The 24254-nt window shown below is 40.6% G+C and overlaps 3 protein-coding genes across 3 annotated transcripts; 2 read left to right on the top strand and 1 right to left on the bottom strand.

The window, feature by feature from the left end:
* Window positions 1-6002: 6002 nt before the first annotated feature.
* LOC143903194 (uncharacterized) lies at window positions 6003-8577 on the top strand. Its single transcript, XM_077416652.1, has 6 exons — window positions 6003-6067; window positions 6346-6424; window positions 7166-7284; window positions 7388-7667; window positions 7940-8123; window positions 8321-8577. The coding sequence occupies exons 1-6, from the start codon at window positions 6003-6005 to the stop codon at window positions 8506-8508; spliced, it is 915 nt and encodes a 304-aa protein (XP_077272778.1). The 3' UTR covers window positions 8509-8577.
* Window positions 8578-10841: 2264 nt separating this feature from the next.
* Window positions 10842-13782, top strand: LOC143903210 (uncharacterized). The gene has a single exon (XM_077416665.1). The coding sequence runs from the start codon at window positions 12264-12266 to the stop codon at window positions 13554-13556; it is 1293 nt and encodes a 430-aa protein (XP_077272791.1). The 5' UTR covers window positions 10842-12263; the 3' UTR covers window positions 13557-13782.
* Window positions 13783-22974: 9192 nt separating this feature from the next.
* LOC143903193 (uncharacterized) lies at window positions 22975-23717 on the bottom strand. Its single transcript, XM_077416651.1, has one exon. The coding sequence runs from the start codon at window positions 23707-23709 to the stop codon at window positions 22975-22977; it is 735 nt and encodes a 244-aa protein (XP_077272777.1). The 5' UTR covers window positions 23710-23717.
* Between the last annotated feature and the right edge of the window lie 537 nt (window positions 23718-24254).

The raw sequence follows: 24254 nt of genomic DNA, 5'->3' as shown, positions 1-24254 counted from the left end.
GTGTAGTTTGCGGAACTCTTCTACTAGATTATTTGTAATGATCATTAATTGTGCGGTGCAAGGTAGCTGATTATATGTAACTCGAAAGCTGTAATATAAATCATATAATATAATGATACACATATACCTTGATATCTCTTCAACTAATTTTTTCCAGGAACCTGTTACATGTGGGATATATATGCATGGGATGATGTCGATTCGGGGATATTTTGCATCTAGGATATTTATGCACGGGATTCTTTGCATCTGGGATATTTACGCACGGGATGTTGATTTGGGGATCTTTTTGGTGGGATCTTTTTTGTGGGATTTTTTGGTTCGGGTGATTTTTTCAGAGATCTTATCAATGCCAACCCGCCCGACCGATCATCAGTCGGGCAAAAGCAAGGGCGCGGTGCGCCCATATTTTTAATACGTCCAAATACCCCGGGTGCGCGGCCTAGACGCAACACCGGGGCTTTCCCGACGGACGCCGACAGGAACCGAGCCTTGCTGAAGACAAGCGCGCGGCGGCGCGCTGCTCCCACTACAGCGCAACTCGCCTGACGATCGGCCTCCCTCCTAGCGAACCCGCCGCGCCGAGCGGTATGTAAACCGGCGCTCCGGCGAGAGAAAGACATTTCATTTAATATTCAGCGTACCGCTATTCCGGACGAAACCTATCCCGACTCCTAGGGAACACGCCAACGAGGTCCGGTGCTCCGAACCTTGATTGAGGGCTCTCAGGTGTTCCCGCACTCCATCAGAACTAACCCCGAAGGCACGGTTACGCGGGGTCGAGCACGCTCGGCCTCGCAACGAGGGTTCTCGCTGCCGCCGCCCCGGGGCTCCGGAAATCCTCCGCTTATACACTACGCGGTCCCACGCGCGCTATCAACCAATTGTAACACCGCGTTTTCGCTATCGCGCCGCATCGCGCCGAGTGCGCCTGCACTATCCCGCCGTTGTAATATACCGAGTCCATAAGCTATTGTAATACCGCGTTTTGCTATCGCGCCGCACTGCGCCGAGTGCGCCGGCGCTATCCTGCCGTTGTAACATACCGAGTCCGTAAGCAATTGTAATACCGCGTTCCCGCTATCGCACCGCGTCGCGCCGAGTGCGCCTGCACTATCACACCGTTGTAATATACCGAGTCCGTAAGCGGTTGTAATACCGCGTTTCCGCTATCGCACCGCATCGCGCCGAGTGCGCCTGCACTGCCCCGCCGTTGTAATGTACCGCGCTTCGTCAATTATCCCTGCCATTGTAATGTACCGCGTCCCGCAATAGATCGGTTACCCCCGTCCGTACTGCACGTGTTCGACCAAATACCGCGCTTACATCATTTTGTAGACCAAGACTGAATAAATCATTTTGCATGCAATCACACTGATTATTGTCTCTGGGCCTTTTAGTCGAACTCCCGTCCCAGCGAACTAGTCCGCGTTCGACAACAAAGTTAGGCCGTTACAGCCTGACGAGGTGGGTTGTCTGGCAGCTAGATGGGGACCGCCTCAGAGCTGCCCTGCTGATCGCGACCTGGCCCCCAAAAGAGTTCTGAGGTAGTCGGGGGGTTGCGGGTAGGGTGGCCTGGTTACGTGAGGTAATGGCACGGACATGCGACGCCGCAATGCCGCGAGGCCAGGGAGGTGCCGGTAGGCGGGCGGCCTACTGGTGGTCCGAGGAGATCGCGGAGTTGGCCGAGGAGAGGAAGGGGATGTGGAGTGGGATAGTGTTCCACCTCCCTGATGTCTCCCAGGAGTTGGGCGACGGAGTCGGAGGTGGTGTCCCGTTGCGGAGTAGGAGAAATTCTCAAAAAATGTTGGGACTGTGGGAGGAGAGGTACTTCCCAACTGGGATACCTCCTCTCTTTCCCCAGGGATTAACGGCGCGGGTGGTGTCCGGAAGCATGCTGTTCAGCGATTCCCGGGCACCCTCTAGCTAAGTGCCAGAGATGGATACCCGCAGGAGTTTTAGTGGGTAGGCCCACATACGGGAAAGTCCCACATTACCCCGGTCCTAACCCGGGGCTGAGGTATGCGTAAAACATTTCCCCTGCGAAAAAAAAAGCTCGCAACCCCGGCGCGCAGGCGCGCGAGGCCAGCGTGGTCCCGCCGGGCCGGAAGATCGGCACTGTCGTGCAAACCGCCGAATCATGAGGTGCTACCCTTCCGCTCGGGATCACGGACACTCGGCTGCCGAAAGAAAGATTGTAAGGCCACTGCTCAAGCACCGTATTATAACCAAGTAAGACCGTCTTGACGCCGCGGCTCTCCCGGGAGTCGCGTTGTGCCGCGAGTATTGTGAAATCCGCTCAGTATTGCCGAGAGAAATACTACGAGAGAAATACTACGTGACAAATTTTGTCACGACTTTTTCACTCCCGGACCGCTCCGGGACGTGTGCCGGATCAAAAGGAGTAAAGAGAGCGGGATGACGGGCCTCTCCGACGATTCTCTCGCACCTCCGACACTTCGCGAAACGAATTTACCGTTGAGCGCCAGACGCGTCAACGCGCGTCCGTGAAATCGCAAACGAAAACCAAAACGAGACGCAAAGCGAGACGTGCGGAACACAAAAAAAAATCAATACCGGTCGAGTAAGTGAACGAAATACCCGGCTACCGATGGTTAGGCTCCGCGTGATCGCGTTGTGGCGTGCAGGGCGTCTTTTGCGTTGGATTTTGCGGATTGCGCGAGGTATCAAGCGTGATAGCAGATGCATTTTGCGAGACCATTGGAAGCGAGGTAGGTTCGCATAGAGACAAACTACCTTTCGCGCAATTATCGTCTTGTTCCGCATTAATGTATCGTTCCGCGTTAATGTATCTTGTTCCGCGTTAATGTATTCTGTTCCGAGGTAATGTATCTTGTTCCGCGTTAATGTATCCTGTTCCAAGTTAATGAGTCGTATCGAGACGTTTAGCGTTTCCGCGGAATTCGTGGCGGGATGCGTTGTGATCATTATTGGTCATTTTTGTAAGATTTACTATACACTATTTTCTTTTCTGATTATTTGTCTTTTTGTTTATAAATATACTTTCTATTATTACTATACTTTAATTTATTTCATGTGTTGATTGCGGTGCGCTCCCTCTCCTCCTCTCCGAGATCGGACAGCAATCGCCAACAGGACCCAAGCCTGAGAGAATGAGCTGGTTAGGTTTCGCGTAACGTGGTGCGAGTCATCGCATCTAGCGCCTATGTCGAGCTTTGAAAATTATACCGGGTCGAGCTACCATACGTGACTAACAGCCTTGAACAATTCCAGCTTGCAGAAATATAGATTTTTGGGTAATTTAGAGTAATTGACGGCGCGCTCCTCATTGGCGGGCGACACCAAGAGGACTCGTCGTCGTCATAGGTTGTAAACGCAAACGCTACCTACACTGTTCATGGAGCTAACAGTGCGATAGCGATAGTGAGCTCTATAAACGGCACTAGCGTAGCGTTGACGTTAGTTAAGGTTATATGACGATGTTTCTCGGCTCCATCTAATTCCATGTGACAAAAATCCAAGAAACAAAGAACAAAAGGCAGAGAACACGAAACAAAAGGCAAAGAACATATTGTAGATCAGAGTTTAGACAGTATTGTGCATTACTAAAGACAATGTCTTAAAGCATAAAACATTGCTTTAAAATTACAAGTCAGCTATTCTGCTCAGACTTTAAAAGTCCTTGCACCATGCTAGGCAACAGGCAATCGGAACAGGGAATAACACAGGCAACAGATTTTCAACTTATCGGTAGCCGGGTAATGTTGTAACATTAATACACGGCTTCCGATTGGTTGAAAATTTATTGCTGTGTTATTGCCTGTTGTCTGGCATTGTTCAAAAATCTTAAGTCCCGTTTTACAATAGGTGTTTTAAGCCTTAAGCCTTAAAGGTATCCTATAGCGAAGGCTGAACTCCGACGATGTTGATAATGTCAACATTTCTAATCCCTTTTTTTATGTTACCGTCCTATATCTGTCCTTGTCTAACAAGATATTTATACATCTGTCCTTGTCCGATTGCTGCGCCATCTCTCGCTACACGCAATACTGCTTATTCTATCAACCTGCATGTGCTTTTGCATGTATAAAAACACACAACTTTTTCTGGGTTTTTAATCTTAGTTTTAAACTGCAGTATTTTTGTATTAAGCAAATATTGTCTTTAGTGACAGCTCTGTGTGCCTAAAATTTTTTTTGCGTTTTTGATATAAAATTAACTATAACGCTCTACATTTTTGTACGTATTTTAATTCTGTAAAAGAGTTTTGCAATTCCGAAAAGCCAATTAAAAGTTGTATGTATTTAACTAAATGTCGGTAACGACTGTCACTATAGAATCCTTTTAAGAAATTGCTCGATCACAGTTGTTGTCAATTACTTAGGGCTTAGGGCTCAAAACATTTATTGTAGACTGGGAATAATGCAAGTTTGTGTCAGTGCTAAAGAAAGTAATTTGTTGATGCGTATAGACTGTATAATACACATGTAGGCGGGAAAACCTTTCCCCGCATAAAAAACTAATCTAACTCCAAACCTATGTCTAAAAACTTAAAATTAAAATTTGATTGAAATAGGCTTGAAGTTAGACCAAATTTCAATTTTAGGTTTTTAGAAATAGGTTTGGAGTTAGGTTAATTTTTTTATGCAGGGAAAAGCGGTGTTTATACGCATCAGCAAATTACTTCCTTTAGCACTGACACAAACTTGCATTATATGTACACATGTACATATGTACACATGCGTTTCAAATTCGCGCACTTTTTGCATGCACATGTGGCCACAGCATATATACAGTTTTTTGCCTTTTTAAACGAACCATGATCTAACAAACGTTTTAATTTGTTTATTTATGACCAACAAAAGATTTCCCAGGTAGCAGACAGTCGTCATAATGACGTGATTTTTACGTCATTTTATGACGTATGTTAAGTCATTTATTCCTAGAGTTTAACGTAAAAATGACGTATTTTACACGGTCCTAAGTCACATCCCAAAGACGTCATTTTCTGACGTTTTATTGACGGCAAAAATAGGTCCAATGTACGACATACCGGTTTCTAGAAATGTTTTTTATGAAATTAAAAATTTAAAATGTCTACTTGATAAACGTTTATAAAAATATGTTCTTTTTCTTTATTTAAGAAAAAAAAGCTTTTTTAACTGTTTCGTTACATGCCATGTGCATATAGCCGGTCTTCTCAAGGCGGTCACCCATCCTAGTACAGTACCGCGTCGGAGTCGCTTGACTTCGATGATCCAGTGGACAGTGACGATCTTCTCACCCTGATGCTTTCTTATTAACTGTACTTGTGTATAACAGGTACATCTTTAAAATGTTCAAAAATATTGTAATGATATCTTCTTGATAGTTCTAACACTGCATGAAGTAGTTATCATAAAACTATAATTACACTAGATCCACTTATACCATAAATTCACCACGTCAATCATAAAGTTACGAAACACTTTATAAATGTAGGAATATACCTGTGAAAAATATTGTGAAAAATATGTCATTTTTACGTTAAACTGTAGGAATAAATGACGTAACATGCGTCATAAAATGACGTAAGAATCACGTCATTATGACGACTGTCTGCTACCTGGGTAGTCAATTAAACGTCTATATAATGTCATTTTACAAAGTCTTTTTGACGTATTAAAACATGACGTTAAATATACGTCACTTAATCGACGAATGACGTTACTGACCAATTATGACCAAATATTGACGTCAAAATGACGAGTGTTTGCTACCTGGGTTTGTACTCGATTAATTAAACTCATTTTGAAACAAAAATTAAAGAATTTTATATATTTATCGGTTATATTAACACTAAAAATTATTTTCGTGTTTACATAAAGCCTATTAAGGGGTTAGTCTACCCTGAAACAGGCGAATTTTTAGTAATTAATTTCAGACAAAATATTGGTGATACGTAAATGATTTTTTATTTTTATTTTTTTTATTAAGGTTTCAAGAACATGTACAAATTTTTTGGTGTAAAAAATTTCAAAATGGCGATGAGGCACTCCTTCGCGCGCAACTATGCTTTGCAGACGGTGTACATGGTTTCTGAAAGGTGGGTGGTCTGAAACAAAAATTAACTATATTGTATTGTCTTCGGAATGACAGAGCTTTTTTTCTCTCCTCGTTTTTGGCGTCAAGAAAAAATTTCTTGAATTTTTCAAAAATGCAGTGAAACGTGACGTTGTTACACGTGTCTGCCGTTTTCTTTCGCTCTGACCTTCTAAGAGACTTAACAGCTCACAACACGGCACTCATTACCCATATGCAATATGCACGTTCAGTAGAACAAACCGCTCAATAGCAATCGATGTGATTGGTTGTTACTTTTAGAATGCAGAGTATTGATAAGACGACAGTTGTTCTGCTGAACGTGAAGGGATTGTGGATCCGGTTATACTTGGAGATTTTAGTATAGCAAAAGTTTATTTAATACTTAACTAAAGTGATACAGTGTGATAAATGCTCCATCCTCTACGCGAGTCTGTACAGCAGTGAGTGCTTAATACACTTTAGCTTTGCTCTCACGCATCACACACGTGACGCCTCACACACACCGGGAAAGGGAGGTGTACATGTATGCGTCTACTCTCTCTTACGCGCTCTAACTCTTACTATAGCGCGCTTACATACTATATATTCTCGCGTATAATATTCTTAAACTTAACTAAATACGTATTGGACTTGACTATCGTACAATATAGATGTACATATATTCTAACACGCCTCCTTACATTTATATTGTACGCTTTCATATCAAGAGACACGGTAGTGTCTCGCGCCAAGTACACGCGGAGCGAGACCGACCGTGACTCTTTTACGCGACGCGACGGGTTGCGAGTACCCGAGATGTTGAGATCTCGATAACGAGTAAACGGATCAAGTTCTAAGTAGGCTTGATCGATAGCTTGGGGTCCAATTAAGGGGGGGGGGTTTCTCTCATAATATTCCGCTACGTGCCCTACGAGCGGAGATATTACGACGCAAAGTCCAAATGCAAAAATTTATTTTTAAGATACGTCGTCTACGTCGATCGCTCTTCTTTATAACATACATGTAACAAACAGAGAACGTCACTTTCACTTTTTTGACACTGGCGGCTAGCGGCGTTAGTATCGCAGTGCAGTGCAGTGCAGACAATGCGTTCGTTTAGAGCGCTATCCTGTCAGTCAGTTTATCATCTGATCAGTTAACCTATCTCGATCGATCGAGAGACACGGTAGTACGCGCGGAGCGAGACCGACCGTGTGACTCTTTATTACGTGTCGCGAGGTAAGGTGCGACAACGCGCGCATACGCGCGTACGCGAAACAGCAGTAACACCGTAATCGTGCCGGCGATATACTGAATTGAATTGCTTCGTGCTTATCTAAAGATTTCATATCCCTACATTGGGTGCGTTCAGCCGATACTCCGCTAGCCTAGCAATCGTGAGCAGTCGCTCGTTTTCGCTCGTTTCCTCTCCTTTGACCCAATGGATTAAAAGGAGAGGAAACGAGCGACTGCTCACGATTGCTAGGCTAGCGGAGTATCGGCTGAACGCACCCATCGTGTTACTATCGCTGCCGGAAAAGAAGGTTCTCTACGCTTGGCAGAAAGTGACGACTGACACGTTCGATCTCGACTTCGTTGATCGCAGAAGAGCTGAACTCGAGGTACGTTTCCGATTTGCAATTATAAAAGTATCGTGCGATGAATGTTGTACCCAATTATAACCTCAAATGAAGTTGTGCACGTTGCTGAAAGATATATATATATCTTGATATATAGGCTACGGTCAACGTGATACAAATGCTCTGGAGCGTTCTTCTTCTCCTTCTTTCTTCATTGAAAGAAAAGAGAAGAGGAATGCTTCGAAGCATTTGTAGTGTCACGTTGACCGTAGCCATAATATCATATTAATACATTATTTTATTTTTAGATATAGGTCAAGGATTGCCATTTAAAGCTGGTACGTTTGATGGGGCTGTCAGTATTTCTGCGCTTGTGGTTGTGCTATGCAAGCAAAACTTTGCACAATCCTACAAAACGTTTATATCGTTTCTTATCAACGTTGTATGTATGTCTGTCAAGAAGCGCAAGAGCAGTGTTACAATTCTATCCAGAGAACGGTAAACAGGTTGTTGATATTATATATATCTTGATATATAGGCTACGGTCAACGTGATACAAATGCTCTGGAGCGTTCTTCTTCTCCTTCTTTCTTCATTGAAAGAAAAAAGAAGAGGAATGCTTCGAAGCATTTGTAGTGTCACGTTGACCGTAGCCATAATATCATATTAATACATTATTTTATTTTTAGATATAGGTCAAGGATTGCCATTTAAAGCTGGTACGTTTGATGGGGCTGTCAGTATTTCTGCGCTTGTGGTTGTGTTATGCAAGCAAAACTTTGCACAATCCTACAAAACGTTTATATCGTTTCTTATCAACGTTGTGTGCATGTCTGTCAAGAAGCGCAAGAGCAGTGTTACAATTCTATCCAGAGAACGGTGAACAGGTTGTTGATATATATATATATATCTTGATATATAGGCTACGGTCAACGTGATACAAATGCTCTGGAGCGTTTTTCTTCTCCTTCTTTCTTTATTGAAAGAAAAGAGAAGAGGAATGCTTCGAAGCATTTGTAGTGTCACGTTGATCGTAGCCATAATATCATATTGATACATTATTTTATTTTTAGACGTAGCTGTTGATCCGTACAAAATTACCTTTTTAAAAAAAAGGTAAAAAAGAGCGCCAAGTACACGCATAATAGTGTATATGTATTATGTTGTTACCCTGTTATGTTGTTACCTCGAAAAAAACAAAGTGGTAGTATTATACCTCCAAATAGCTTTATCCTGTACATACTGTTTATACAATGCGTAATATACTACAAAAAGGGGTGATATCCGCACAAAATTACCTTTTAAAAAAAAAGGTAAAAAAAAGGCGCCAAGTACACGTATAGTAGTGTATATGTTGTTACCTAAAAAAAAAGAAAGTGGTAGTATTATACCTCGAAAAAACCTAAGTAACAAGTTTTAGATCTTTATATCTCGAAAAATCTCGAAAAAATCTAAGCAGTAGTATCTTTATTTCCGAAAAATTATAACCCAAGTGATACACGTCACAAAATTATGTTACCTTATCAAAAAGAAGAGTCGCGCTTCAAGTGATCTATTACAATTACAAAAAAGAAATGATATCTCTTTAAATTAGAGCGCCAATTACAGAGAGAACATGTATATTGCCTCAAAAAATAATTGTTGCACTACTTTGAAAAATCTTTACATTGTGTCAATTAGAAACAAATGTATAATAACAATTTTATAAGATTAAAAAATTTTATTTAAATTTAACAAGGGAATACAAGATATTTAAATACAAAGTTATTTACATGTGTATTTTTTAATGGCCACAAAGAATTACAGAGGTAACAGTACAAAATAAAAATATTTTATTAAAATACATAAATTTTTCTTGTAAAAAACTTGGCGCTGCTAGACCCTTTAAATAAATAAGGACAACAATAAATAAAAATAATTCAGAGAAGAATGCAATGAGAGTAATATTAAATGATTATTAGCGTGGATGTGGGAGTGAGTGATATGGGTGTGCGTGACTATGCGGACGGCGGATAATGCGGCTTATAATTAAGTATAGAATAAGTTTATTTATTTATTTAAAATTTCGAGGACTAGCAGCGCCAAGTTTTTTTACAAGAAAAATTTATGTATTTTAATAAAATATTTTTATTTTGTACTGTTACCTCTGTAATTCTTTGTGGCCATTAAAAAATACACATGTAAATAACTTTGTATTTAAATATCTTGTATTCCCTTGTTAAATTTAAATAAAATTTTTTAATCTTATAAAATTGTTATTATACATTCTTTTCTAAATGACACAATGTAAAGATTTTTCAAAGTAGTGCAACAATTATTTTTTGAGGCAATATACATGTTCTCTCTGTAATTGGCGCTCTAATTTAAAGAGATATCATTTCTTTTTTGTAATTGTAATAGATCACTTGAAGCGCGACTCTTCTATTTGATAAGGTAACATAATTTTGTGACGTGTATCACTTGGGTTATAATTTTTCGGAAATAAAGATATTACTGCTTAGATTTTTTCGAGATTTTTCGAGATATAAAGATCTAAAACTTGTTACTTAGGTTTTTTCGAGGTATAATACTACCACTTTCTTTTTTTTTTAGTTCTCTTTACCTGATATTCTTTAACATTCTAAATTTTTCAAACTTTTCTTTACACAATGCCGTAGTAAGTATATCCGCAATATTCTCATCCGAAACAACCTTACATGCTTTGAATATTTGTGACATAATTCTATATGCTTTGAATTTTTTGTGACATAATTCGCAATGTTTGTCGCTCCAGAATTGTTTTCAAAAATTTTTACAAAATCACTCAATTTTACATTAAAAATTCTTATCAACTCTCGTATAAATTTCACTTTACTGACTGCCTCAGATAGTGCTACATACAGCATAAGTAGAAGTTTTTGTTACACAATTTTGTTTCCGTGATTTCCAATCAATTACATTTCCGAATAACCTAATTACATATCCAGAAGTAGACTTTCTATCTACATTATCTCCAGCCCAATCTGCGTCTACATAACAATCTATAATATCGCAATTTTCATTTCTTGTATAATGCAAATTCAAATCTTTTGTTAAGTATAAGTATTTCAATATTCGCAAAACATACTTCCAATGTGTCTCATTATAACTATTCTGATATCTACTCAAATAGTTTACACTATTGTGTACTTACATTTTGTACTTGAACTTATATATAGTAAAGCACCTGTTGCGGCCCCAATTAATGTAATAATAAAATAAGAATAGTATTAAGAAAGACCGAGAATAACAATAGGGAACGCGACCGCGAAAGCCCGAAAGAATTACGCAAAGCCGAATCAGCAAGAGATAAGTTGTGCGATCGGCCTACATACGATCGAGCAACTCAGCGATATCGAAGGACAGAACGAAGACTCAAAAGAAAGCGACCAGAGGAGACGAGAGGGCAATTGGAGTCGGGCAGCGACGAACGGATCTTGTACGAAATAAGTTGTAAAGACAAAGTAATCAGTAAAGTTGAGTTTATTGCACCCAAGGGCGTTAATACACTGTCACCCGCCTCCTCATTGGACAGATCGAATCCCAGTGTCCCAAAAGGGGCACAACAAAATGGTGGCAGCGTGAGGGATCCAGTGGCAGGAAGACGGGAACGGCAGCTGAAACAGAAAAATAAGTGAATCAGTGAGGCAGTGCAACATCCTCAACGGAGACACAGCAGCCAGATTCAAAAGCAGCGGACAACACGGTAGCGGCCGACGAGAGACAAGCGAGCAGCGAGCAGCGTAACCCGAGAAAACACCGACCTTTTTTTTTTTTTTTTTTTTTTTTTTTTTTTTTTTTGTGACGGGGTGGAAATCCTCATGGATACCCCCGCCTCTGGGGAGAGGCGGCGGGTTATGCCGGACTCTTACCGGCTAAAACCACCCCGGGTGACCCTCGCTGCGCTTAAAGGGGGGGCCCCGGGAAACATCATGATCCGTCCATGAGCCCCCCCGCGCGTAAAACCAATAGCGCATGAGCGTCACCGGCCCATGCGCTATCCCTCCCTCCGAGGTTGCCTTGCGGCACGGGAGCGCACCGACCTACCTCAACGGAGGCTCACCGACAGATAAGGCGGCACAACACCGACCAGCAACATGCGACTAGCGACCGTAATGTAAGTCGACTAAGCAAATTATGTAAAGCGCAATTACCGTAGATGTCGGGAAACGAAAATTCACCTGCGGAATTAAACCAATCGTGGCTCCATAGCGAGACGTCACGACGCCGCGACGAGCGCGTAGAAATAGACCGTTAAGCCCCGTGCAAACGACCGAAGAAGTCGTAAGCGACAATCGCGAAACTGTGCGTAGAAATTTAGACGCGTACTACTCAAGCGAAAGCGAATCAGAACCGGAATTACACCCGAACAGCGTAATTGAACGCGAATCCCAATTCGACGATTCCGTTATAATCTTAGACGCGAGAGTAATAGAACAAAATAACTGCCCCGACGAAAATAGACTCCACCCCTCACACGCACACGCACAATCTGAAGACGCGGACAGTACGATCAGTAGGCGAACACACAGACGAGAGTTCTCATTGACCTCGTATGACAGCAGCGTATTTGACCCGCAAGAGTATTATTCTGCCCCGAGACACGTGAACGTAATCGAGATGGCGGAAGCAACAAATAGCAACCATGACGCGAATAACGTAAATGACAACGCGCCGATAACCCCAGAGGAAATAGATGAAGAAATAAACCGTCTTAATCGAGTGCTATCACAAAGAGGCACCCCGGCGAATCACCGTAACCGGATACCCGCACGAACCGGACCGCCGCGGGACGATAGAGATTCCATTCTCGACGAGATATTAAACGGAATCCGCAACTTACAAGATCGCGTAAATCAACTAGAAACGGCGAATCCTGAACGCCGCGAATTTCACGCGAGACGCGAGCCAAGTAACCTCCCGTTCGAAGTAACGTACGGAAGAACGTCATACGATATTCGGAACCAAGCGGAACGCGCAATCGGATATCTACGTTTAAAAGAGGCACGGGACATGATACCCGAATTCGACGGAGCTTCGAGTAAATTACAAGAATTCGTAAGCGCCGCGTCGTATGCAATAAAAAACATAAATCCTACAGAAGAAGGAACGCTATTAGAAGCAATGCTATGCACAAAGCTAAAAGGAAGAGCGATGATAGACTTTCAGACGCGAGAGATAAGAGATTTCGCACAACTAAAAAAGGAATTAGAAGTTTGCTATTTAAGCCGCAAAAGCACAACACACTTACAACTAGAGTTTAATACACTCAAGCAAAAACCCGGAGAAAATGCAAGAGCATTCGGATTAAGAGCTGATAAGCTAGCGATGGAGCTATACGACTCCATGATAGAGGGAAGAAATCACACCATAGAAAGCAAGCGAACTATATTAGAAACGATTCAACAACAGGCATTACAGAATTTCCAATTAGGATTGAGAGACGAGATCAAGTTACTTGTTCGAGCTCAGCATTTTGCAACATTGCAAGAAGCGATTGCCGGAGCGAGCGCCGAAGAAAAAGTAAACGGGCCGAGTGGATTTCCGCCGCGTCCCAAAAATAATTATGCGTACTCGCCGCAACCGCGCGATAACCGATCAATATTACAATGCCAAAAATGCGGAAAATACGGGCACCTCGGAAGGGAATGTCGTACCAATAGATATGCGAACCGTTTCTCCTTACCGAAACCCGATAGGACACCCCGCGTAAACGCGATAGATAAAGTCTGCAATTATTGCAAGAAAGCAGGACACATGCGCGAAGAATGTTGGCTGTTAAATGGTCGACCAAATAAAGAAAGGACGAATCACAACAAACCTAATAATCCACGAGGACAAAATAAAAATTTTTATCCGAAAACAAATAGCCCGAGAAAAAAGGACAGTAATTCAGCCACGAATAAGCGATGAGGAAGACAAAGAGGACACAAAGCAGCGCCGACCGGCGTTAGAGTATCAGGTGTCACACATGACGAACAAGCCGCGAAAGCATGCAGGGCTGGACTTAATCACTCTGCCCATGCGAGAAACGAAGCGCAATAAACTAAATTTACTGTTTCATACCGGAGCGGCCGTATCAATAATAAAAGTAAAACATTTGAAAGGCAAAACAATGATAGAAGAGGATAAAATGGCCCTTACAGAAGTAACAGGTCATAAAGCCCATACGATTGGAAAATTTACAGCAACTATTGACTTGAAAGATAGAAAGATCAAGCACACGATATATGTCGTCAAGGATGATTTTCCGATAGAATACGACGGAATACTAGGCGTAGATTTTATAAAGAAACATCGAGCGTCATATAGTTACGAATCGAGCTCAATACCCATAGGGAATAGCACATTAAAATTATACCCCTATAAGAAAATGGTTTTGAAACCGCGAAGCGAAGACAATAGTACAAGTCGCGACCGATAAAAATTCACTAGGAATAATACAGGCAGAAAAGACAATGCCAGGAGTGTTCATAGGAAATTGCCTAGTGATGCCAGAAAACTTTCTATGTCCGGCAAGCATACTAAATACGACGGAGAAGACAGTCGAAATGCTAATGCCGCAAGTAACATTAAAAGAGTTAGAGCAAGAAGAAGCAAAAGAAATAGAAATAAACTAAGTAAACAAAGCAGAAGAAACAATGACGCGTAGCGAAATAGTCGAAAAATTGATACGCACGCAACACCTAAACGAAAAAGAAAAGAAAACCATTATGGAAATTTGCAGAGATTACAGCGATGTATTGCACGTGGAAGGAGAACCACTGACATGCACTGATATCGTCGCGCATAAGATTACCACAAAGGCGGGCAGCGTACCGGTCAACGTCCGACCGTACCGTTTGCCAGAAAAGCACAAGGAAGAAGTGAATAGACAAGTGAAAGAGATGTTAAAAAACGGAATTATTAGACCTAACACGAGCCCGTGGAATGCGCCGTTGCTAGTAGTACCGAAGAAAAGAGACGCATCAGGAAAATTAAAACTGAGAGTGGTAATAGATTTTCGGTTTGTAAACGACCTAACGGAGGGAGATTCCTTCCCATTGCCAAACATAACCGATATCCTAGACCAACTGGGAAAAGCAAAATTCTTTACCACGCTAGACCTCGCATCGGGATATCATCAAATCCCGATGGAAGAAGATAAAGAAAAGACAGCATTCTCGACACAATACGGACATTACAAGTATAATCGAATGTTTTTTGGACTGAAAAATGCCCCAGCGACATTTCAACGAGCAATAATAGCCGTTTTAGCAGGACTAGTAGGATTACAATGCTTAGTCTATCTAGACAATATAATAGTATACGGAGAAAGTTTACAAGAGCACAATAAGAGATTAATTGAAGTGCTAAAAAGACTGAGAAACTATAATTTGAAATTACAGCCCGATAAGTGCGAATTCCTTCGGAAAGAAGTGACGTATCTCGGACATGTAATAACAGAAAACGGAATCTCGCTAGACCCTTCAAAATTAGAAGCAGTAAAAAGCTTCCCGAGACCAACAAAAGTAAAGGACATCCAAGCTTTCGTAGGATTAGCCGGATATTATCGAAGATTTATTAAAGATTTTTCAGCAATCGCCAAGCCACTCACAAAAATGACCAGAAAAGATATCAAATTCGAGTGGAACGCAGAACAACAAAACGCATTTGCAATACTTAAAGAAAAACTAACCACAGCACCGGTATTGAAATACCCGGTTTTCTCCCAAGAATTTGTAGTAACGACCGACGCGTCAGATTACGCAATAGGAGCCATACTGTTACAGGGAAAGATAGGCCAAGATCAACCCGTGGCGTATGCGAGCAGAGTACTATCTAAAGCCGAGCAAAATTATAATACTACCGAGAAAGAATCACTAGCGAAAGTATGGGCGGTGAAACACTTCCAACCATACGTTTATGGAACAAAATTTACCATAGTGACAGACCATAAATCTTTGGTTTGGCTATTTAACGTAAAGAACTTCGGATCACGATTAATCCGATGGAGATTGAAATTAGAAGAATACGACTACACTATCGTACACAAGGCCGGTCAAGAGAATAGAAACGCGGATGCGCTGAGTCGACATGTGCCGACAAACATCAACAAGATAGAGAAGGAAGAGAATAACGAAGAAGAGAGCGAAAGGAAATATACAGAAGAATAGAAGCAACGTATATTATACGAATACCATGATGCACCTGTAGGAGGACATCAGGGTGTGGAACGCACCATAAACCGAATAAGGTTGACGCATAACTGGAGAGGATTAACTCAAGACGTCGAAGATTACATTAATAGATGCGTACTATGTCAGAAGAATAAGTTATCGCGAAAAAATAAAGCACCCTTAGTAATAACAGACACCGCGGACAAACCGTTCGAAAAATGTGCTCTAGATATAGTAGGACCACTGACGGTGACCGAAAACGGAAATAAATATATCCTCACGTTTCAGGATAATTTATCAAAATTCAGTAAGGCGATACCCGTATCTAATCAAGAAGCGAAGACAATCGCGAAAGAATTTGTCACAAAAATTATCTTTGAATACGGTATCCCCGACAAAATACTGACGGATAGAGGAACGAATTTCCTTAGCGAGATATTTAAAAGCACGTGTAAATTACTGAAGATAGAAAAAATTCAAACAACGGCCTACCATCCCGAGAGTAATGGAGCATTGGAACGCTCTCATAGAACATTAGCCGAATACTTGCGACATTATATTAACGCGGACCAGACAGACTGGGATGAATGGACGCCATACGCAATGTTCGCGTATAACACGACGCCACACACAGCGACCGGGTTTACACCCTTTGAATTAGTATACGGGCACCGAGCGACACTACCGACGGCACTGTCGCAACCACCGAAACCAACGTATACGTATGACGATTACGCGCAAGAGCTAAAAGAAAAATTAAGAGCGACACAACGGGTTGCAAAGGAACATTTGCGAAACGAAAAATCTAAGGCCAAGGAGACGTATGATAAGAAGACAAAAGAAATTAATTTCCGAGTGGGAGACAAAGTTCTCTTGCACGACGAAACGGCGCGTAGAAGGAGATCGAAAAAATTAGAATCCCCGTGGATAGGACCGTATGAAGTAATTGAAAAACATTCAGACGTCAATTACACAATCAAAAAGGGATGGAAAACCACGCGAGTATACGTAAACCGATTAAAGCCCTTTATAGAACAGTAAAAACAGCGCAAAAAAACAAAAAAAAGCAATAGAAAGTAGGCGATAAAAAGTAGGCGATAGTAAAAACTAAGAAAAATAAGATAATAAGTACTTACCAAACATCAAACACGTCGCACCACACGGCGTCCGGTGGCCACGTCCAACGTGACCTCCAGGGGGTAGAGGAGATGCATCCATATATCCGGGGGTGTTACCAACTCTTCCGCGTAGGAGGGAGGGGGCGACATCGACCCCGCACCCAAATTCGCCGCCACTCGCGCACTCACGGCACCCCCACTCACGGCACCCCCACTCACGGCACCCGCACGAGCAGCGCGTAACCAATACGTGCGCCAACATACGTCGCACGTCGACGGAACAAAAAAACGGTCGCACAGCCTGCACCTCATTTTACAATTAGCGTACAAGTACAATATGTGCTCGCACCTAAGCCTCAAAAGCAACTAAACGCGCGAGGAGAGAAAAAAAACGCGAGGAGAATGCATTATCAAGCCAAGGTAAAAATTCTAAGAAAGGTAACATGAGTCCTTATCTTACAGGACGCTGATCGTCGTCCAGCACTTCGCGAAAAAAGCGAAACCTGAGGCAGCACCATCGTACGAAATACGACAATTCAGCAGCGAGCCGGGAATATACTTTGAGAGAACCGGACAATTGCAACAGGTAGAAGCTACATGGAAACTAGCGATTAAAATCGACGTAGCAGCCCTAGGAAACCGATATCACCAACTTCAGGAATTTCTACAGCAAGCCGAAGAAGTATGCGAAACGATAATCGCGAAGGACACGCAGCAGACGTGCAAAAACATTCTTCATACGATAGAGAAAAATAACAAAAAATTAACGCAACTATTAATGCGATTACAGACTATATATAAAACAAATAATAATAAACGAGGGTTAATAGACGCAATCGGCACGATCAGCAAAACGCTGTTCGGCACTATGGATGCCGACGACGCAAAACACATACAAGAGCAGCTTGAAATGATACAAAATCAGCAACAGACTCTACGGCACACCGCAAAAAGTCAATTAAAAGTGATAAATGCCACAATAGGCCACATGGAGGCCTTAGAAAAATCGTTATACCATAACGAGCAACTAATGACGAACGTCACGAGACGAATACAGCTGGAGACAGCACTGTACGCTAGAAGAGAAGAAATAGATGAACAGTTATTAATACTAACCACAATTACAGAGGATCTAATAGAAGACGTGAAAGACACGATAGACTACCTCACATATTCGCGAGAAGGAGTTATACTAACCCGCCTATTACCAATAGAAAAAATAATAACCGAATTAAAAGAGGCAACGTCACAATTGACGCATGGATCCCACTTTCCATTTAAAACTAGATTAGAAAATTGGAACGAGATACAAAGCTACGTAGAAATTAACGCGTATTATGATAAACCGAACATTTATACGATAATCAAATTTCCCGTGGTAGCATACCCCGTGTATGAAATAATAAGAGCGACACCATTACCTGTCCACAACCACGCGAATATTTTCACATTCCTAAGAATTACTCACAACATATTAGCAATAGATAAAGAGAATCATAATTACATAACGCCAGAAGAATGCGATTTAAACGACTGTAAACGAAACGGAGTAAAATATGTATGTAACCGAAACTACCCGGTATATTTTATAAAAGCCGACGCACCATGCAAAGTACAAGTTTACGTAAAAACCCCAGGATATGTAAACACCTGCGAGAAACGTCAAATAATGTCAAACGTAACGTTATGGATAACATTAAGCGAACCACAAACGTGGCTATTCTCAACGCCGAGAAAACAACAGCTGACGATTCAATGTAATGAACAGGCAGAACAAAAAATAGAAATAGAAAGAACAGGGAAACTAAGTATAATCGAAAATTGTAAACTAACCACATCCGACATTATTATAAAAACAAAAAAACAAACGACTATGAGACAAATAGAAATGCACTTAGCCGATTTCAACTTAACGCTAACAAACAAAAATAAAAATATTAACAAACAAGCGAAAAAAGAAATTAGATTAGAACCTGTCATTAGGAATCCGAACGAATTAATGGAATTAAGTCTAGAAATAAACGACATAAATAAAGAATTGGAAAAACCCCAAGACACCCTAATAAAAAATCCCTATGTCATATATCCCGTAGGATCGACACTTACGTTAATAATTATATTAAGCATAGTAGGAATAATCATCTATGTAATAAAAAGACATAAGAAACGAGCAAGCGCCCGACCGCACGTACAGGGCGACTCAGCGATACTATACTAGAACATAAGAAGAATGTAACCTCCGAAATAAAAAAAAAAAAAAAAAAAAACCTTAATAAAAATAGAAATAGGATAAGCAGCGAAAAATTGTAGCGAAGACTACAGACCGTAGTTTTCTTTTCTCAAAGGGGGAGGGATGTTGCGGCCCCAATTAATGTAATAATAAAATAAGAATAGTATTAAGAAAGACCGAGAATAACAATAGGGAACGCGACCGCGAAAGCCCGAAAAAATTACGCAAAGCCGAATCAGCAAGAGATAAGTTGCGCGATCGGCCTACATACGATCGAGCAACTCAGCGATATCGAAGGACATAACGAGGACTCAAAAAGAAGCGACCAGAGGAGACGCGAGGGCAATTGGAGTCGGGCAGCGACGAACGGATCTTGTACGAAATAAGTTGTAAAAACAAAGTAATCAGTAAAGTTGAGTTTATTGCACCCATGAGCGTTAATACATTGTCTCCCGCCTCCTCATTGGAAAGATCGAATCCCAGTGTCCCAAAGGAGCACTACAATATGCAAGCCAAGTTACTTCGTAGGCATCGAAATTGATCGAGATGATAGACAACGGATAATCAAAATCCATCAAGCTGCGTACATCAGAAAACTGATCGACAAGTTCAAGATGACAGAAGCAAAGGGCATCTCTGTTCCAGTTGATCCTAACGTGAAGCTATCAAGACGAATGAGTCCATCGAATGATGCAGAGAGGATGTCTATGTCAAGAATTCCATATAGCGAATTGATTGGATCGCTACAATTCCTAGCAAATGTCACTCGATTTGACATTGCGTTCGCCGTGAATATGTTAAGCAAATATTTACAAGATCCTGGACCAGGACATTGGAACGCAGCAAAACGAGTCCTAAGATATCTAAAGGAAACAATTAACGAAGGGATTTCATTAAATGATATAATGCCAAAACGAGAGTGTATTTGTTTTTCAGATGCAGATTTTGCAGGAGACGAAGATGAACGTCGATCTACCTCTGGGTACATTGCAGTCATGAATGGTGTACCAGTGGCTTGGGCATCTCGTCGACAAAAGATAGTAACTCTATCGACCGCAGAGGCAGAGCTGGTGGCTGCATCACAGGCAGCACAAGAAGTTGAGTGGCTGCGACAAATGCTGACATCTCTTTATGGCGTTCAAGAAGAGGAAATGGATCCAATCGAACTAAACTTGGATAATCAGGCAGCAATCCAGTTGAGCGCAAACCAGGTGTTTCATCAACGAACGAAGCACGTGGACATTAAATATAAGTATATACGAAAAGTAGTTGAATCAGGCAAAGTATTTGTCAAGTATTGTCCAACAGAGGATCAGCTAGCGGATCTGTTAACCAAAGGACTCTACCGAGGCCTCGATTCAATAAATTAAAAGAACTTTTGACAATGCACCCGAGGTCTCAGTGGGAGTGTTGAGAAGGAGCCTAAAGGGGAGTCCTCATGTGCATGGGCGATGAAAACGGGCGTTTGTGAACGCTTTGATAGTCTTCCTTCTCCTCTATATATACTATGTTTCTGTTCGCCTTTACACTAGCGTCATGTAACACGTCTTTTCACACGTCTTGTATTCTACATTAAATATCCGATCTTAAGTAAAACTGTATTACTCACTTATCAACCTAACGACAACATTATTATTAATCTATTGCCAAGCCGTTATAAAAAATTATTAACTATTGTCCCTTTAAGTTGTATCTACGCGGATCGCGAGCTGCATCCAGCTTACATAACCGGTCAGTGTAATTGTTTATTACAACTATCCCTGAGACGGGGTGATAATCGTGTGTGTGTTGTCGGGTGTGTGTGGTGGTCTATTATGCTGTCATACGTACAGGAGGCTATAGTTACCGTTACACCGGTTATGAATGAAAATAATGAGAAGTTAACGAAACTTATTTGAGGGGTACATGCGATGCACGTGCCGAAACTTGCACTGCGATAGCGTCGTATACGTGTGGTAGCTTCTTTACTTCATGGCTGTATCGTCGTGAGGCGGCTGGCTCGGGATTACGCCCGTTAGTCTACGCTAATAAGGATTGATCGATCTACAGCTACGTAGCGAAAGCAAAACATAAGATGGCGAACTGCGAGGGTACGCGCGCGCGTGGGCAAGCGCGTAGTGCAATAATAAGTAACAATACTAGGAAACGAACGCGTTCGGTGGGCTCGAACGGTTTGTCGCTAACGATATTTAGTTAATTCGTTTTTGCGTGGTGTACGGCGGAAAATATAAGGAATGAAGATGTACTGTACGCGTTGAGAGAATGGTGCTGAATAGGCAAGATAACAGGCGGTCCGATAACGCTCGCCGCGCGGTAGGGCCGGCGAACGCTACGGGAGTTATGTCCGTTATTATTCCGTTCTAATGAATTAAAACATTGCCGACCGAAGTCACGTTCTCCCTATTACTGGTCTAGTGTCTCCGCGAAATAGGACAAGCGATTATTAATAATACTCTTAATAACTAAGGTGTACAATGAGGCAACTAACAATAAGACGCACGCTACAGGAGAGAATTAACGCATGGGCGTCCAAAAGAAAGGAAAAAAAGGAAATGTATCGACGGACGTCACAATATATTAATTTTAAGAAATACTGATAGATATTTTTAAATTGTAACTGTTAATATATAAAACAATATTTTATTTGTTGAAATAAATAATTTCTTTAAAATTAAAAGAACTGCTCTTATTTTAAGGAAATATATATTTACTTCAAAAAATATAGATATTTATTTCGAGAATTGTAGATGTTAACACAAAACAATATTTTCTTTGTTGAAATAAATAATTTCTTTAAAATTAATAGAACTGCTCTTATATTAAAGAAATATATATTTAATTCAAAAAATATAGATATTTATTTCAAGAATTGTAGATGTTAACACAAAACAATATTTTCTTTGTTGAAATAAATAATTTCTTTAAAATTAAAAGAATTGCTCTTATTTTAAAGAAATATATATTTACTTCAAAAAATATAGATATTTATTTCTAGAATTGTAGATGTTAACACAAAACAATATTTTCTTTGTTGAAATAAATATTTAGTCTTATAAGAAAATGCTTTTTCTTAAATAAAAAGGATTTTTTTACTGTAATAAATTTCTTTTTTTACTTTAATAAATACATTATAAATTTTAAAATGTATTTGTCCAATTTGAACAAATAATTTTTTTTTTTTTTAAATATTTATTTTTAATTAATAAGTAATATTCTTAGTGCGTTAAAATTCTTATTGTACTGTCGCGCTCATTAATGCCTAGATACTGAAAATTGGATGCATTTCGGAAACTCACTCTTCGTTTCTTTCTAATTGTCCCCCTTAGAAAGAGACAAAGAGCAAGTTTCCGAAACGTATTTCAAATTTTCAGTGTCCAACCATTAATAAGCGTGACTGTATAATCGGGTAATATAATTTTTTTTCGGGAATTTTGAACACCCTGTATAGAATAAAAAGAATATTTGATATGTATAAACATTTTATTGTAATGTAAATACTTATACAAATTACAAAATTCGTATAACCAAATATATACCCAAATACGTGTTATATATAAAGACTAATTCTTCTTAAATTTTTATAGACAACTAAACAAACATAGTATCGCAATTGTGAACATACACACAATATTAAAAAATATAAAACAATTACAAAAAGGAAAAGAAAAGTACATTATATCGTATCTAAAAAGTTTATACTTGTAATGTCTATTACAGAAATACAAAAAATAGACAAATAAAAAAAGACACTGTAAGTGACAAAATAAAAAAATTTGTAGAATGCACAAAATTTTAATCTTCTATGTGCTTTTAATAAATCATAGTTATAAAAAAGAAGGAATATAATGTTTGTTATCTGACATAATGTGAACATTATAAACTTTATAATCTATAAGGTTATTTTGAGCTATAAATCCCAATTCCTTATTTTCTTTTACATTAAATGTTCCATAGTTTTCATAGTAACATATATTAATAAACTTATAATTTAAAAAAAATACATTTTTAGTTTTATCAAATATAATGTACTTAATTTTTTCAAAAACTGGAGAATTGTATGTTTGTATATTTATAAAATTGTCAATTTCATAACGAGTTCCATATAATCTTACCCATGAAACACAATAGCAATCGTCAAAATCTACTGGCAACAAACATTTTACATTATTATAATCGCTTACAAAATGTAATTTTGAAATACATGAGCCATAGGAAAATCGTTTTAAAAAACCTTCGTTACAAATAAATCTGTGACAAAGTTGCATTTGATGTTTTAACGATAGAGAATATGCAGGGCATTTTCTAGAAGTCATAACTTTACTATACTCCTTAATTTGTTTATGCTTGGCTTCAAATCGCATTGTGGAAAAATTCTTTAATGGCCCAAATTCACGCATAATTCTTTCATAATGTGTTAAATAATGGTGTTTTACTTTGAAAGAACATTTAAAAATCTTTAAATATAATTCTAAATATTGAGATATTAATATTGCAAATGAATCTATAATATCATTAGTAACAGATTCTAGCATAGAAATATTGACTATTTTACGTAACATCACATAAAGTTGTAACGATGCACCCCGTCAGACAAGGCATCGTCCCCGGCTATCACCCGCCGGGAGCCGCCCGACCGACCCTCCGTCGGGCGACCACAGGGCTCAGTGCGCCCACATTTTTTAAAGACTTGAAACGCGCCGTGTGCGCGGGAAACCCGTCGGGGCACCGGTGCCTCTCCGCACGACGCCGACGAGCGCCGAAGCGAGCCGATCCCCGCCGAAGCGAGCCCGCGGGATCGCGCCGCTCCCACCACCGCACCGTCACATGACGATCGGTCTCCCTCCTGCCAAAGCTCACCGCGCCGAGCGGTATCAAAAGCCGGCGCGCTCGACGAAAAAACACTTCGTCTTTACCACGGCTTTCCGCTATCCCTGACGAAGCTACCTTCCGAATCCTAGGGCAACACGCACAACGAGGTCCAGCATTCTGGTTCTCGACTGAGGGTTCTCAGAGTGTTCCCGAGCTCCCTAAACACTACCCCGACGGCCACGGCACCGCGGGGTCGAGCGTACTCGGTTTCGCCGCGAGGGTTCAGGCGACCGTG

The sequence above is a fragment of the Temnothorax americanus genome, unplaced genomic scaffold (assembly GCF_048541705.1).
Source record: "Temnothorax americanus isolate GAGA-0224 unplaced genomic scaffold, ASM4854170v1 Scaffold44, whole genome shotgun sequence".
Taxonomy (NCBI): domain Eukaryota; kingdom Metazoa; phylum Arthropoda; class Insecta; order Hymenoptera; family Formicidae; genus Temnothorax; species Temnothorax americanus.
Note: the sequence above shows the minus strand (reverse complement) of the source record. Positions and strands in the feature narration are given on the sequence as shown.